Here is an 18592-nt window from a genome sequence, read left to right as displayed (position 1 = left end):
GACCATTTTAGGTAGTTTAGTAATAACATTCAATTCAAGAGGTTTTCACGAAAGTGTTGATAATTTAAACAAAGTACCTATGACATGAATATGAATTTATCTATTTAAAATAGAGCTACGAATAGAGTTCTTGTGTGTACTATAACACAGTGACGTGTGTCATACTCATTCATTAAAGTTTTGTGACGTCATCGCTTACAATTTACTCATAGCGTCAATGCAAACCGCAGAAACTGTCAAATGAAACATGGCTCCTGTGAAGTCGTTGAATAGTTCATACATACGGCTATAGTTTTACAGTACCTACCTATTCAATTGATGCGCAGTTAGTACGGGAGGGGGGAGGGCATAGACCCAAGCTAGAGTTGGGGAGGCTACGAGACGCGTTCCCAATCTCCGCATCTACGTCGTTGAATTGAGGGGGTGGGGGTCACAGCTATTGCAGCAGACAGCTTGGGGGCGATACGATCGACAGCGGGATGAATTGAACGCAACGACTCATGTCTTTAACAGATTTGAAAGACCAGTGTGGATAATAATAGATACATAGTACCTACAATATTTTGGATTTCGTTTAAGTTTTTTTCCAAAGTTTTTTTGGAATTTTTTTTAACATTGAATAATTTTAAATTGTAAATCAAAACGAACACCAACGCTACCACTATAAATAACCACCTCTAACACACTAAATAAATTCATTCAAAAATATTAAATGTATCTCGGTATTATTCAACGTATCTAAGCTGCAAAAAGCACAGAGACAGAGATTAATATCTGTTAGATACCAGCTGACCCGGCCTCAATCGATAAATAAAAGACCTAAACTTTATTTAATTCCGAGAATTATCATATTTATCTACGTTTTAAACCTTCTCTGGACTTCGACAAATAATTCAAGACCCAAATTAGCAAAGTCGGTGCAGCCCCGTTCGTTTTTATATATATAGAAGAAGAAGATAGAAGATAGAAGAAGAAGATAGATTAATTTAGTAGATATTTAGATATTATATATTATCTAAGTATACGTATTCAGTTAATTATGTTATGTATGTACGTATATTTTACTACAGCGTACCCGTTCTGTAAGTTCGTTAAATCTAAACACGAACGTCGCGTGCCCATTTCTGGATAATGGAGCCCGAAATAATCTTCCGTCACTCATGAACGTACGAGGCTATGTGAAACATGTACTGAATCGTACGTACTTCACACTTCTTAATTTTGTACGCATTTTGATATGTATTTTCCGATTATTTTCTTTTATAAAAACTATTTTCACGAAGTTATTTTCTAAATAATATATTTTTTATACTCAACAATCTACTTTTCTTTTAAGTATCTACAAATAAAATTATAATACAACATTGTTAACGCTAAAGACTTCACATATACTATATAGGGAAACTATGCATTACGGTCCAATGGTTCATTATTGAGTATGTGAAAGAACTGGCGACAAACGCCGAATACCAAAATAAAAGTTTAATGCCCTTTCAAAATCCGTTGCACTCCGTTTTTAGTCACTAAGTAATTTCAATGAGTACAGCTTCCGGTCTTAAAATTCAAAACGCTAAAAACTTCTATACCACCGCGTGGATGAGTGATCGCAACCATAGCACATGTCCGTAGGACGTACGTTCTAGAAATACAACTACAGTATAAACCTTGGTTTGTTTTAAATTAGACTTTAATGAGAAATGGTACAACATATTGAAATAAAATTAAGCCGCTCCTACCAAATCACTGAACCCGTAGTCTTAAAGCCGGTGTTCCTGTCAAAAACTTTAGATAAATCCTCGTTTTTCAAGAATAGCTAATAGCCAATCGTAATCTGTAAGAGAGATAAATTAACGTTTTTGGTTTTGTTTCAGATTCGGGCAAAGCCCGGCCGCATTGCGGCCTATTCGACTCTTTTGTCTCAGTGATTTTCTTATTTGAAGTTTATAAGTGAATCAAGTGAATAGTGAAGTGTCGTGCTAGTGATATGGCTACTACGATTTTCACCGCCCTCGTGGCGCTGGCCGCTTTAGGTAAGCTAATTGAACATTGAGTATTAAAATTAACAATTATGCTGATTTCAGACTACGCTATAGTGCCATATAGTATAGCAGCTTATACTTAGCCAATAATATACATTACAGTACAGAGTGACCGTGTCCATAACAATGTATGGTGTGCGATATTGCTGTGCTATGAGCTATATACTATATGCTATTATATTATAGCATAGTCTGAAAGCGGCTTAACGAATAACAGAGAAATAATGTTGAAAAAATCAACAGGACACAATGCTCAAGGGTAAGCTTCCTAGAGTGACGTCACGGGTCGATACAGCCCGGGCTGCCACGGAGCAACGTTTTCACGTCACGATCCATAGTACACACGATCCCCTGAGCAACCACTCATATCCGGCTATTATAAATGTCTTCTGAATGAATCTTATTCTAATAATAAAAGTATCTATACAAAAAAATAATCTTACATCGTCTAAGTATATGACACATAAAATTACATTCCATTATAGTGAGATGTACCTATATGTATAAGTTAGTTGTACAGGAAACTGCGCCAATTCATTAATAACACAAATCCAATTACAGTGTAGTTAGTAATTGCATTGTAATATTTATTATAGTGATCACGTGCGTGTTGTGACTATTGTATACGCACTATTCTAATAATAAAACTATCTTACAAAAAAAGAATCTTATATCGTCTAAGCATATGACACATAAAATTATATTCCATTATAGTGAGATTTACCTATATGTATAAGTTAGTTGTACAGGAAACTGCGCCAATTCATTAATAACACAAATCCAGTTACAGTGTAGTTAGTAATTGCATTGTAATATTTATTATAGTGATCACGTGAGTGTTGTGACTATTGTATACGCAACGCAAACGTATATTTTAATTTTTTTAATTTTTCGTTTAATTAAAAAACTAGCACTGATGTTATTAGAAATTGAAACATTTCAATTCATTATATTTAAATCAGTTCAGATTCGTTTAATTGTTCGAAACATTGAAAACAATGTTTAAATTACGTGAATTACGTGAATTTTTTACGTATTTACTACTTACTCCCATCAGTGTAAATCTGGGTTTTAGCCAGGTTTCACAGCTGCGATCACGAAAATAATCAGAACGACGAGATTCAGATAACACGAGAGTAAGCAATGAAAATAAAATAAAAATAGAGTCATAGTAATTTTGATTCCGACATCCTTACCCGAAAAGCGGGAGACAATGAAAGCTAAAAAAATATTTAGCCAGTATCTAAGAAACGTTGCAGTCCAGAACAGTCCTATTGCAGTCAATTACCATGCACCCCGGATAATTTGAAAAGTGGAAACTACAAACTTTTATAAATAAATTCAAAGTTTTAATTATAAAGTAAAAACATGCTATACTTCAAGGTCAGAACGCATTCTGCTTAGCGGCAAAATAGGATATGTCTTACTGTCGTATGTACATCTTTTTAGATTGAATGTTATGAATTAGGGTGGAACAACTGTTATTTTATTTAACAGACTTCATTCTCGTATCTGGTGGCGGTGATGGCAACACTTACGATGAAATCTATGAACACTGCAACTCGTTACCTATCATGTAAAAAAGGATGTGTGGTGTCGTGGGACACCGGATAGGAACGAAGTTCCTTATTATAAAAATATTAATTTTAAGTTCTATTCGAGATATAAAGAAAATAATTATTCGGGTAAACATTTTTTATTATGATTTTTTTATTGATAACAAAAAAAACTACTTTACAGAGTTATCAACTTTATTTTATTCACAATGAACAAATATATAATAAAAATATGTTATTTTTTGTACGTTCAGTTATGTCGTACACTATTTTTTGTTACCGCAAACCCCACACTTTTGTTTTAAAATATGTATAGTAAAATGGGAAATGCTTTTCTAAAAGCATTTTTATTGAATACTACCATGTTATTGTAGGGTTTGAAGTCGACTTTGCCACAAAAAAATATTGAAAAATTCTTAATCTTCAATATTGAAAAATTCTTAATCTTCAACTTTACGAAATATTCTCTTTATGTAGTATATTCGTAGTACCGTGTGACGCAATTTCAAATATAGTACTGTTAAATTTTAAGAATTAGCTACCAGCAATAGGAGCGGGCGCGGCTCTTCGTCTTGGGTGTTTATCCAATTGAAAGAACCGGGCGAGTGATTCGTTCTAATGATTCTACTCAGAATACCAATATGTCTGCTACGATCTCAAAAGAGAAAATATTATTTCATAATAAAACAAAAAACCTGTTTATATTCACAATTCTTATACATTACTAAAACGCGAATTTTTCATTGGAGTAAATTGACCTCGAACACTAAAGCTGGTTTGTTTTGTGATCGTTTGTAACAACTTAAATCAATGATGTCAGCAAGTTCATTTAAATTGTTGACTACTTCACAAAAAAAAATACATTAATACTAAATGTTCATATTCATTTGTATAACGATATAGTATTATAGTTTTTTTTTTTTTATTGCTTAGATGGTTGGACGAGCTCACAGCCCACCTGGTGTTAAATGGTTACTGGAGCCCATAGACATCTACAACGTAAATGCGCCACACACCTTGAGATATAGTTCTAAGGTCTCAGTATAGTCACAACGGCTGCCCCACTCTTCGAACCGAAACGCATTACTGCTTCACGGCAGAAATAGGCAGGATGGTGGTACCCACCCGCGCGGACTCACAAGAGGTCCTAGCACCAGTAATTACGCAAATTATAATTTTGCGGGTTTCATTTTTATTACACGATGTTATTCCTTCACCGTGGAAGTCAATCGTGAACATTTGTTGAGTACGTATTTCATTAGAAAAATTGGTACCCGCCTGCGGGATTCGAACACCGGTGCATCACTCAACACGAATGCACCGGACGTATTATCCGTTAGGCCACGACGACTTCAAAATCAATGTTTCAGATTCAGTGTTTTTTTTTTGTTTTTTTTTATTGCTTACATGTGTGGACGAGCTCACAGCCCACCTGGTGTTAAGTGGTTACTGGAGCCCATAGACATCTACAACGTAAATGCGCCACACACCTTGAGATATAGTTCTAAGGTCTCAGTATAGTCACAACGGCTGCCCCACCCTTCAAACCGAAACGCATTACTGCTTCACGGCAGAAATAGGCGGGGCGGTGGTACCTACCCGTGCGGACTCACAAGAGGTCCTACCACCAGTAATTACGCAAATTATAATTTTGCGGGTTTGATTTTTATTGCACGATGTTATTCCTTCACCGTGGAAGTCAATCGTGAACATTTGTTGAGTACGTATTTCATTAGAAAAATTGGTACCCGCCAGCGAGATTCGAACACCAGTGCATCGCTCGATACGAATGCACCGGACGTCTTATCCTTTAGGCCACGACGACTTCAAAATAAATCAAACCATAGACACAGTCCACTGTGTTTCTCGTCAGATTTTCTTAGTGGGTTGCGATTCCGATCTGGTGGTAGATTCTTTGAACAACTGCCCTTGATTGAGCTTTTGTTAGCAAATACTCTTAGTTTGTGCCCGTGAGCACACCTACCTGTCCACGCGAACCTGAAATAGTCTCTTAAGTTACCAGCAAACAGGTAGAAAAAAAATTATCATCCGATCGGGTGTGTAATTAAAAAAGTCCAATCTTTTTTGGTCACATTGGGTCACAAAAATATAAATTTGGTTGCTTGCACCGACTTATTCTAGTAAGCTTACTTAAAACAGTAGAATGGCGTGTCGTCGCCAACTCGTTCGGACGAAGGTCATGGCCATGAGTCAACCGCTGAGTACATCAACACTAGCTGCAAATCGCGAACCATACTTTAAGCTTAAATTTTTTGAAACATAGTCTAATGAAATGTGAAATTTTGGATTTCTGTTTAGAGACCGAATCAGAGCAAGCATGGCCGCTACATTTACATATAAATTATATTTACGTGCTGAGTTATTGTCTATACACGAATAAGAATCCGTGATTACAAAACGCCATGAGTCACGAATTAACAGTATAGTAATCAGTAAGAACTTCTACATAAATTTAAATCAATCATAAAATATTTTTGTTGACCGTTTGCACGAAACCATGCAGTACAGATGCCTCACGAACAAATGCTTGTATTTTAATAAACCGTGAACTATCTATATATTAATACGTGAAGCAAAAACTTTGTATCCCTTTTTACGAAAATTACGCGGACGGAGGAGTATGAAATTTTCCACACTTATAGAGAATATAGAGAAGAAGTGCACAATACTAATATTTTTTTTAAAATAATGCATAAAAGATACATTAAATCAATAAAGAAAACATTACACACACTACATACCGTGTATTTGACGCACACACGCATGCATACTATTTATTGTCAAACTTTTGTTCTTGACGTCTGTTGTCAAATTGAGAATAGATTAAATATTGTTTGTCTTGGTAATATTTTTTTATAGTGTAGTCTTGGCGAAATTTGTGATTATAGAAGTATAAAATACAATCATAATAGTGTACAAACTTACAATTCCAATTAATTATAGTCGAATTTCGACTACTGCGGGACCTCTAGTTTATTTAGATTTTTGTATTTTTGTAAGCACCGAATATTATGTAGTGAATAATAAAATAAGGCAAACCTTACAAAGGAATTACATCCCAACGGGACCCGAAGTATCTTTTACTGCTGATTAATGTATCTAATTTTAGAACGTTATACAAAACAATTTCGTGCACAATAAATTGAGCAGATGTCAGGAGATGGGAGCATGTTTGTTAGTCTTGTTATTCGAACAGCCTTGGTATCTCTGGTATGCGATTACACACTGAACCTACTCCTTGCACGACCGTATTATCTGGAGTCGTGTTATGCAATGAATGTACAAACAAGAACCATCGGTGCCCGTTTCTGAATAATAATATTATGAGACGTAGGATACAATCAAAACCGTGCGTGCAAAGACCCGCTAAATTATAAGAAAATAAAACCTCTTTAAATTTATGGAAACTACTGTTTACTGGTACCACCCCGCGTATTGCCGCGAAGAAATATTGCGTTTAGATTTAAAGTATTGAAAAGCGCTGTACTATAAAATTGAAACATAGACATGACACGTTATGGGCAAAGGCATTTACATTGTGACCTATATGGGCTCTGATAAACAGTTAAGCCTGGATGGGACGTGATCTTGTTCATCTATCTAAACAATAACATAAAAAAATGCATTACAATAAAAATATGCAAATCAATCATACAAAAATAGAATTAAAGTTTTAAATTACTTGAATGCCGATACAAAAAGACGGCAGATCAATAGCTATTAATAGTTCGACACCCATCTCGGCTATAAGCTTGTTTCGCCATATGAGCTAAAAACCACATAACGTTAAAAAAAGACGCACAATGTGTTAGGTACTTTGATTAATTGTTATTAATATTAGAGTCCATGTATGTATGTTTCTTATCCGTAACGGCTCGACCGATTTCGATGAAATTTTCAGGAATTCTACAAATTGGCCTAGCGGATGATACAATGCAGTTGAGTTGCGGACAAGAGTCAAATCAAACATCGGCCCCCAAAACTGGTTGATTTTCACTAATTGTCGATAATCGAAAATGTAAAATCTCACATCAAATAACTTAACATAAAATTCTAAAATTACAATACACATAATCGGTTTTACACTTTTTTTAGTTATTATATGAAGGTGCTAGTGCATTTGTTGAATGTTATAAAATAGAGATAAGAATGAATGATAATAAACTTACTTAACGGTAGCGGGTGAGAATCTGGAATTTTATTAGTTCAACGACCGCTTCCAATCGTAGTTCATAGTTTAGAAGCGTTCGTGGCCTAATAACAAAGACGTCCGGACTATTGGTATCAATTAGGTGACATAGGCATGTTTCCGGTAACTTCAGGAGCATTTTTCTACTTAAATTTACTTAACCTTACTAAACTATCACGTATGTAGATATTAACCACTTTCAGAACCTGGTCCCTAGTTTGTTGGCGGTGGCCGGCGCGTTAAGCCGGCTTCTCCCCAACATTGGGGGGCCTGACCAGGTGACGCGCCGTCTCTGTACGGGGGTGGTGCGATCAATGGCCCTATACGGGGCGCCCGTGTGAGGCCAGTCCCTGGCCGTGGGGGTGGCGAAGCTGCTGCAACGGCCGCAACGCACCATCGCGATCAGGGTCATCCGTGGTTATCACATCATCTCCTTTGAGGCGGCGTGTGTATTGGCTGGGACGCCGCCTTGGGTTTTGGAAGCGGAGGCGCTCGCCGCTGACTATAAGTGGCGGGCTGACCTTCATGCCCGGGGCGTGGCGCGTCTCAGCCCCAGTGTGATCAGAGCGCGGAGGGCCCAATCTCGGCGGTCCGTGCTAGAGTCATGGTCCAGACGGCTGGCTAATCCTTCGGCTGATCGTAGGACCGTCGAGGCGATTCGCCCGGTCCTTGTGGATTGGGTGAATCGTGACAGAGGACGCCTCACTTTCCGGCTCACGCAGGTGCTCACTGGGCATGGTTGTTTCGATGAGTTCCTGCACCGGCTCACAGCCGAGCCGACGGCAGAGTGCCACCATTGTGGTTGCGACTTGGACACGGCAGAGCATACGCTCGTCGCCTGCCCCGCATGGAAGGGGTGGCGCCGTGTCCTCGTCGCAAAAATAGGAACAGACTTGTCGTTGCCGAGTGTTGTGGCATCGATGCTCGGCGACGACGAGTCGTGGAAAGCGATGCTCGACTTTTGCGAGTGCACCATCTCGCAGAAGGAGGCGGCGGGGCGCGTGAGAGACGCGCAATCCCGCCGCCGTCGAGCGGGGGCCAGGGAGGTGGATCTCGCCCAAGCCCTGGCCCTCTTAAGTGTTTCGGGTTCCCCTCACATGTCGGTCTGGGGACCGGCGAGGGGCGCCTAAGAAGACGACGTGCAAGCGGCTCTGCACGCGTTTTACGCAAGAGCATCCGGGTGATGGAAGGCCGGCCATCCTCGACCCACGCTGGTTCTGGCCCAGCGGGGTATTCCGTAGGGTAACCCACTCTAACCGGCGCCATCTAGGCGGGCTTCGGACAGTCTGCCGACCGAAAGGGCTGGTGGTCGTGGCACCGACGACCGCCAATCCGGCGTCCCGAAGGGGAGGGTGATGGGAGAGATGTGCTCCGCACTAAACGCTTCACTTTCCCCCCTTTGCCTTTTCATGAGTTCTGTCTCATGCGAGATTTGGACGTCGGTTGTTGAGCGACAGGAGGTTTTAGTCAGTTCGACTCTGACATACCCCGCCCGCCATCCCCAGAGAAGGCCGGAAGTCCGGTGATTTTCTCCTGGCCAAAAAAAAAATGTAGGTATTAATTACAGTGACACACACACACACACACACACATCTTTCTATAAAATGAATGTCACAAAATCTATGGACTCGTAGGTATACTTCCTACTGATAGGGTAGTTGTAAACCAGCATGAACATTTACTACCTACTTCCTGCGTTTTAAGCTTTCATGCCTTCTAGTTTACAAGAAAAGAAAGTCTTATAATTACAAAAGAACCATATTTTATGTAATGCAATAAGTAGGTACTTCGACCAGATAACCTACAGTGGTCGTATTAACACTAAACTCTAGTTCACTCACTTCACTCAAAACATCTTAAACGAAATCAAATTCAAATAGTCCTGTAGTTGTTTATACCCATGCCATAAACGCCATTTAGTTAACGTTGCAACTATAAAATCCACTAAGCTATACCGAAGTTTAAATTATCCAAGAAATTTTAAACAATGGATAATTTAATTAAAACTGTTTTTACGGCTTAAACACGCGTTATCAATCACACGGTAGTTAGCAAAATATTTAAATATCGACCAATACCACCTCAATCGTGCGTGACCACGAAAACTGTACAGTATTTAAAACTTCGAAAATAATAAAAATAAAATTTGAATCGTTTGATTTCACTGTCAAAATAGTTTTAATTATTTAGACGACATTTTTTTTTAAATACCTTTTCGAAAAGTCAGACGGAAATACTAAAAATACAGCACAAACAAAACATCATAATGCGCTTTTGTTACACTAAACCGCACCGTCTGCAAATATTATAGCAACGCAGCGTAACCTTGTAATAAAATACAGCAATCTAAAACAAATGATTATCAATCAGCCTTTTTGTCAACACATTGACCTAATTTCCAACTGTTGTATAATTTGTAAAATTACGGAAAAGCATTCACTGGTTCATGAACTAATTATAATATACTAGAATTAAAGACAAACAATTTTAATTTATTTTCAATTTGACCACATGCTTCAACAATAAACAAAAGAGTATATAAGCGTGTTTGTCAAATACATAGTAGTGTGTATTGTGTTTTCTTTTATTGATTTAATGTATTTTTTATGAATAATAATAAAAAATTGCATGGTGCATTCCTTCTCTATATCCTCTATAAGTGTGGAAAATTCCATACTCCTCCGTCCGCGCAAGTTTAGGCGCAAAAAAGGGGTAGGTACAAAGTTTTTTCTTCGCATATTAATATATAGATTACGGGAATTAAATGTTTTAAATACGTTCGTAAATCGTTGATGACTTTCAGGCTCACAAAGAATATTTAAATAGAAGTGAAAAAAGACAAATTATTGGGAATTGTTTGTGATATTGAATAATTTAATAAAATAAGCTACTTAATTATCGTACCGTACGTACCTTATCGTAGTGACATTCGTACTCGAAAAATGTAACGTAATTACTTACCTTTATTCACACAGCTCCCGCATGGCGAATCCGACATATTCGCCCCTAAAAGACAAAGGAGGCAAAACACATTTTAATTTCTGACGGAGCATGTTGCGGTTCATAACATGTACTTTTAGGTTAGGAATATTGTGTTCTTTTTTTTATAATAAATGAGCGATCATATAAAAATTTTAATTTAAGTTTTAATGGTCGTATTGTACAAAAATTCAGAAAATAATTATTTGAGTAGAGTTTTTTTCGTCTACCTATTGTTAGTAACCTTGAGGGGTAATGCTAGCTTCACCGGATGTGTAGATGAGCTCACGGGGGTCAGCCTGGAGATAAAGAGAGAAATGTAAGTTGATAGGAGTCGTGTAATGTATTGAAGTCGGAATACTGATATTCAAGCTCCATTGAGTTTACTTCCGGCATACTCTATCGTGTTAAAACCCTTTTTACTTACAATTATTATTATTATTCATACAGATATACAATAAAAGTTCGTATGCCAAAACAGGCGACCAAATTAAACCAAATGAGAGCAATTTGCAAAAATGCAGCGCTCAAATACATTTTGTTTTCTACTTTTGGAATTTTGATCATGTGTCGAGAGCCGTTATTCTTTCCATCTATTATTCAACATGGAATAGAAGCCTTCGTCCGAATACCTATGTTTTAAACATTTCCAACACTATTACCGAAAGGCTACGACCGTAACAATACACTTGCATACCCGTGCTCGTAAGACCATGAATAATTCACTAAAACATTTTAAGCAGGTAATTCAGTTCAAGTTAAGACCGCGTAATTCGTTCATCTTTCAAAAAGACGGTAATTGTCAAATCTACATATTTAACTTTTGAAATTAGTTGAAGTTAAGGAATTCGGTTTCTTGCGTCGTATTGACAATTTATCAATTTATCAATAGCACAAAACGAACATAACAAACAAACCGAGAACTAATATCAATATCGATTTGCATAATGTTATTGTCTAATTAGTGGGACAGTCACACATATAATAAACACAACATTAACGAATGCAAGATATTATAATTAAAGGCTTGGTTAATAGCTTAACTCAACAAGTCTGGTTGATCGTCTGTCTAACTACTGGGGTCTGGGTTCAATATACAGTCTTCATTATCTTAATATCAGTTGTATTTGTTCTTATATCGTGTATATATATTTCTGGCACCAAGTGTAGCAGAGCAGAGTAAGACAAAATCCTAACATGGGGCAATTGAATATGGAATATTATCTCTGAGTGTTCGCATCGTATGACAGTGCTGAGATATGACCTCTTTGAATAGATGAACCCACAATAAATTGTCTGGTTTATCGTGTCCAACCATCACCTTGCTGCCAATGTAGTGTCACTTAGTTGTCAGCCCCTACCAATCTAGCACATTACCAACCACCCGTGAACGTTAGATATTAGATTCAGCCGGGATGGTAACGCATTGTAGGAATCGATCAGGGATCGATCACGCTAGGGTAGGATCACACTGGGATCGATCACGATAGGGTAGGATCACACTGGGATCGACCAGTCGACTAGACCACAATAACTACTCTGCCCTACAAACTGGAAATAAGTACTAATTACTTCGTGGGTAAAACAGAATGAATAGAGATACCCTGTGCGGCCTTACAACATACGCCGCTACTTAATAATAGAAATAGGGGACTAGCAATAGTAGCAATCAGAGAGCAAGATAGAAAATTAATTACTCGTTTTCTTTTATTAGGAAGACAACTAATAAAAATATAATATTACCTAGCAATATAATACTAAAATAAAATAAATAACCTAATAAAAATAAAAGGACTGCATTATACGTTCTCTCAGATAACTATTATAATGGACATCTGATAAGCAAATAATAGCAGTAGCTCAAAAAGGCCAAGATCGTAAGGTCACTAATTTCTTGAGTATGTGCTAAAAACATTTTTTTGGAACCTGATGTTTTTGTTATCTTGCAAAGAAAAATTTTGTTTTTCTAGTAGGTAGAATAAGGGATTTTTGTTTTGCGCATTGTAATCATCCAACATCATCTGCCATAGTATGAGTAAACATGAGATTAAACCGCAAAAAATGTTTGTGATCAAAGTATTAACGAAGTGCTCGAAACCGTAATAACGTTTATCAAATCAGGTTGATGCCGATTAGCATTGACCTACCATAGGTATAGTCTTTATCAGGAATATTATCAATCAGCTGGTGACGCTATCTTTTTATTAACAGATAAACGTAAACGTTTGTGAGTATCTATGTTTACTGTATATACATTCTAATCATGCTTTTTATTGTTAAAGCACTTAGACGAGCTCACGGAATATCTGGTGTTAGCTAGTTACCGGATCCCATAGACGCGAAATACCCATTTCGATAAAGCGGCACGACACGAGAATCCTCTCATCGTGGCCGCCAATAACAACATTGCCGATCCTGCGGACCAAATAGTAAGCAGTCGACGTCGCCCAAAACACGTTATCTCGGATCCTCCCGATCCACTAACGGTGCTTTTAGGTACCCCAGGCACCGGTCATCGTTCTCGTCGAACCCATCGCTTGCGACGAAGGGCTCGGCGAGTAAATTAACCTACAGCCCACTGAGTTTCTCACCGGATCTTCGCAGTGGGTTGCGTTTCCGATCCGGCGGTAGATTCTGTGAAGCACTGCTCTTGCTAGGGCCAGTGTTAGCAACACTCCCGGTTTGAACCCCGTGAGCTTACCTACACGTCAAGGAGAAGCTGAAATAGCCTCTCAAGGCTATCAGCATAGGCAGGAAAAAAACCCATAGACACGAAATACTTTCGGGTCCCCTCACATGTCGTTCTGGGGTCCGGCGAGGGGGGCCTAAGAAGACGACGTGCAAGCTGCTCTGCACGCGTTTTACGCAAGAGAGGTGATGGAAGGCCGGCTATCCTCGACCCACGCTGGTTCTGGCCCAGCGGGTATTCCATAGGGTAACCCACTCTAACCGGCGCCATCTAGGCGGGCTTCGGACAGTCTGCCGACCGAGAGGGCTGGTGGTCGTGGCGCCGACGACCGCCAGTACGGCGTCCCGAGGGGGTGGGTGATGGGAGAGATGTGCTCCGCCCTAAACGCTTCACTTTCCCCCCTTTGCCTTTTCATGAGTTCTGTCTCATGCGAGGTTTGAACGTTGGTTGTTGAACGACAGAAGGTTTTAGTCAGACTCTGACATACCCGTCCGCCGACTCTGACATACTCCGCCCGCCATCCCCAGGGAAGGGCGGAAGTCCGGCGATTTCCACCTGAGCAAAAAAAAAAAAAAGACACGAAGAACTACATACGGGGTCGATCGGACTTTTATAAATGCATTAAACTTCGCTTTCTGTTATTTGGTAATGATACAGAATTCTGAAAACGATTTTTTATTTTATATTAAAGCTACAACTCGTTTAAGGCACTGGGATTATGAACTTCCTGCCGTCATAGCTTTAAGCTCAACCACTACTTTCGTATACCTATACGCATGGAACAATCCGTGAGACGTGTATAAGTGTAATCACAGTTAGTTAGCAGCCTGTCGGGAATTCATTAACATCGATGTTAATGACTTGACTGTGTAAATTGATTTATTCTTATACCTATATCATGTACAACTGTCTTGATTGTCTGTATATGAATTTGATATTAAAATAATTGTAATACTTGAGATTTTTCTATTTCTAAAAGACTATAATGGCATTTGTAACTTGTTATATTCTATAAGTAAATAATAAATAAGTAATAGGAAATAATTAGGGGCTGGATGCAGATGTTAATGTAAATATATAGTAAGGCTGGAGAGTTCGTGTGCGTGTTGATCTATGGAAATAGTTTAAATGGTACATATGTAGTTACATAGTAATGTAGTCCCATTTGAAAAAACCGTATTGCTTTAGCTAATCTCTTTATTGAGAAAAGCTATATAGCTTCAGTTTGTCGTTTATCTTCATTTACGATGAGTAAAGAATCCATCTAGAATCATCCGGCTAAAAATATGATTATAATAGTTTAATCCCGACGAAAGTTTAGGTACTTACGTGTTTCAGGGATTTTAGTAATTTTTTCCCTACCTATTCTAGTAATCTCGAGGGGTTATATTAGATTCACCGGGCGAATAGGTGAGCTCATGGGGCTCTAATCTGACGAATTTGCTAACGCTAGCCCTAGGGAGAGCAGTGCTTCGCAGAATCTACCACCGGATCGGTAACGCGACCCACTGAGGAGATCGGGCGAGAAACTAAATGGGCATTTTAGTTAAAGAATGTCTGTTAAATAAATCGTAGCTGCTCAGGTTGTGATGTGCAGCACATCTGTCGCGGGTTCGGCCAATCAGAGAAGAGCGCGCACGCAGCTGTCGCGAGCACGTAACCGTCGCCGTCGGTCGGAGCTAGTTCTTATTTCCTTTATTGTTATTTTTTGTATTCGAAACTCCCATTTTCTTCTCGGATGCGGGTATGCATTGCTGTGATAATTCTTTTAAACTTTCATGTCTGCACCTTCTATTGATTTTTTGTTTTGTTTTTCTTTTTATTTACGTCTAATATTGTAATAAAAAGCTTTATACTAAATTACCAAAAGGGTTCATTTGCAACAACAGGAAAAAAAACTCAAACAGTCACTGGTGGTAGGACCTCTTGTGAGTCCGCGCGGGTAGGTATCACCATCCTACCTATTTCTGCCGTGAAGCAGTAATGCGTTTCGGTTTGAAGAGTGGGACAGCAGTTGTAACTATACTGAGATCATAGAACTTATATCTCAAGGTGGGTGGCGCATTTACGCTGTAGACGTCTATGGGCTTCAGTAATCACTTAACACCAGGTGGGCTGTGAGTTCGTCCACCCATCAAAGCAATAAAAAAAATTATATACATTTTTTTTCATTTGATCGTCTGTTGGGTAAAACACTTATTATTATCCAAAAAATCGCTTAAGGCTAGTGTAATTTTTAATAAAATAATATATGAAAACACAAGTAATATTTAACTTCGTGGTCGTTCGTGGTCAAAGAAAGCAGCTGCAAGGTAATGACGGTACCTAATAATAACATCAATTAACGTTAAGTAACTTACTTGATCTTGTGAACTGTCAAGCCGACTGGGATTGCAAGACGTGCTTTTAATTTTGAACCTATTCTTAACTCGGTAAGGTGTATTTTCAAAAACTCATATCTATTTCTATTGGAGTTCGTAACCCTCGCTTGTCCTGTATTACTTTACCGAGCTCTGCGGCTGCGCTCATAATGAACTAGGTCAAGCTCTTATAACTAGTGGGGCTTGGGAGTTAGTTACGTGTCTCGCGATTTTAAATTACCTACATATTGATATAAATATGTCGGAAGCTGTTTTAATTTAAATTGATACTGTATTATATTTATTTTAGAATTCAAAATATATTTTCTTCAAACAATGATTTTACACCCATCACTCGTTGAATCGTTTACGCATTTTATTTATTTAATTTACTTCAGATTTTACATCCATATTACACTTCATTACACTGCATTAACATTTCATTTATACTAGAATTAAATAAAAATAATAACTACAATCTCGACTAAAACAAAAACAATAATAATAATAATAAAAACATAATTTACAATCATGTTTTTTTTTAATAAGTAAAATAATAGCATAGAAAATTGATCTCGGTTTTTGTAGTTTGCATGAAGAGCAAAGTAAATGTCGGCGGTTGTTTCCAAAATATGAAAATAAATACTGGGTCGCATAAGGCTTTCGTGCTCTGTGCTCAGATATTTATTCTGCATTTTACTAACATGTTATCTATGACTGACGTGCATGGCTATGCGGGTGATCATAGCTGGAGCCTGAAGCTAAAATGCTGTAGAGTAGACAGCGATGCGGTTAAAACTTATATTATAGTAGTAGGGGTTGATTGTACCCATGATACAGGCGATATTTATAAGTGATGGATAGATATGTACCATACATCAAGTAATCCAAACGTATACGCTAGATAAACAATTAAAATGGTAGCGTAAAGGAACATTTACGTAAAATTATATACAGTCTATGTACCAACTTTTATTTGATAATCGTAATCATAGAGTCCTGCATACGAACAAAGTACCTATTACCTATTATCATATATAGGTAATACCAGAAACAAAACCAAGCTGCTGCCTAGTTTGTACCTGTTTTATTCAACACATCTTTAGTCCCCGCTAGATTCTGCTTGTAGGAGGAAATGCTATAGCACTAAGGAAATACTTAGGAAGGGAGTACTTTGTACTGAGGGGGGATTACAGACATTATAGACGAAAACCGCTAAAAAATGATTGGCGACAACAAACGCACGTATTGCGTCTATTTGCAATAGATACTAGGGACAGTAGGCCAAAGTTTAACTCTATATACTTAATAACATAATAACTAAATGATTTGTCTCATTGGCGTTCATAGACATAACAATTAAAATATACCTTTATTCATACATAAATCATCGGATACTACCATAAAGATGAATCTAACCTTATTCTAAAATACTTTAGGATGTTTGAGCTATATACAACCAGTCAGCCTAAAGTATACACATATACATACAATACTTGTCCTTCTTACCTTGTTACCTTTTTACCTTTTTATTAGCTGAATTGCGCGGATTAACGTGAAAAATGGCGTCGATGTTTCTATAGTATAAGCCATCATGCCCTTTAGACGATATTACGGGCCTGAAATAGAATGGTAATATCATCAAGTGGGCTCACAAATCAGTTTTTTTTTATTTGCACTCTGTATATTATATAGTTATTACGTGTTCAATTAAATTGAGAACGTTCCCAGAACAAGAACATTAATCGCATAATTCGCATATCATGATTCTCACAACGGACTTATATTTTTTATTATATAGTACATAATATTATACATATAAAATGCATATTCGTACTGTACCGTACCTTATGTGTCATTCCTGTCTCGTGCCTATAGTAGGTAAAGACTTCGATCAACAGTTACTATTTTTGATAAAGTTGGTAAAGAGGATAAATATTAAATTTTAAGTAAAAAAGAACATCCATTTCCTTTTCTCTGTGTGTAAATTAAATGATAATACATATCGTTTTACAATTTCAGGGTCAGTGCTATGCGAGGATGAAACCATAGGCCCGATATTTATGAAGGAACCCCCGAATCGAGTAGACTTCAGCAATACGACCGGTGCGACTGTTGAATGTGCTGCCCGTGGTTCTCCGACCCCCGACATCATCTGGGTGCGAGCTGATGGTACTACCGTAGGAGATGTCCCTGGATTGCGTCAGGTATGTGTCTTTTTTTTATTGCTTAGATAAGTGCACGAGCTCACAGCCCACCTGGTATTCAGGGGTTACTGGAGCCCATAGACATCTACGACGTAAATGCGCCACCCACCTTGAGATATCAGCTCTAAGGTCTCAGTATAGTTACAACGGCTGCCCCGCCCTTTAAACCGAAACGCATTACTGTTTCACGGCAGAAATAGGCAGGGCGGTGGTACCTACCCACGTGGACTCACAAGAGGTCCTACCACCAGTAAAGTCTGTTTTTATTATTACTTACATTATTACATTACTTACATCCGTATGTGTTTTTTTAACACTTCCCTTTTTGCGTGATATACCGGAATGTACCAATTAAATCTACACTTTCACTTGCCAGGTCTTGCCAAATGGAAACTTGTTGTTCCCGCCATTCCGTGCCAAAGATTACCGCCAGGAAGTACACGCTCAGGTCTATGCTTGTCTCGCACGCAACCCTGTAGGAACTATACTGTCGCGTGATGTCAATGTCCGAGCGGGTAAGCTTCCCTCAAGTATCTATACTAATATATAAAT

General features: G+C 38.1%; 1 protein-coding gene across 50 annotated transcripts in view; it reads left to right on the top strand.

Annotated features, from left to right (window-relative positions):
* LOC101735614 (cell adhesion molecule Dscam2) overlaps positions 1-18592 on the top strand; it is a 73062-nt gene that overhangs the window by 1526 nt on the left and 52944 nt on the right. For all 50 annotated transcript variants that reach the window (XM_062671456.1, XM_062671459.1, XM_062671457.1 and 47 more), the window contains exons 2-4: positions 1872-2030; positions 17856-18040; positions 18417-18555. In XM_062671456.1, the coding sequence (XP_062527440.1) occupies positions 1985-2030; positions 17856-18040; positions 18417-18555 (370 nt within the window). In that variant the 5' untranslated portion in view covers positions 1872-1984. The remainder of the gene's footprint in view (positions 1-1871; positions 2031-17855; positions 18041-18416; positions 18556-18592) is intronic.

Source organism: Bombyx mori, chromosome 12 (assembly GCF_030269925.1).
Source record: "Bombyx mori chromosome 12, ASM3026992v2".
In the NCBI taxonomy this organism is placed as follows: Eukaryota; Metazoa; Arthropoda; class Insecta; order Lepidoptera; family Bombycidae; genus Bombyx; species Bombyx mori.
Note: the sequence above shows the minus strand (reverse complement) of the source record. Positions and strands in the feature narration are given on the sequence as shown.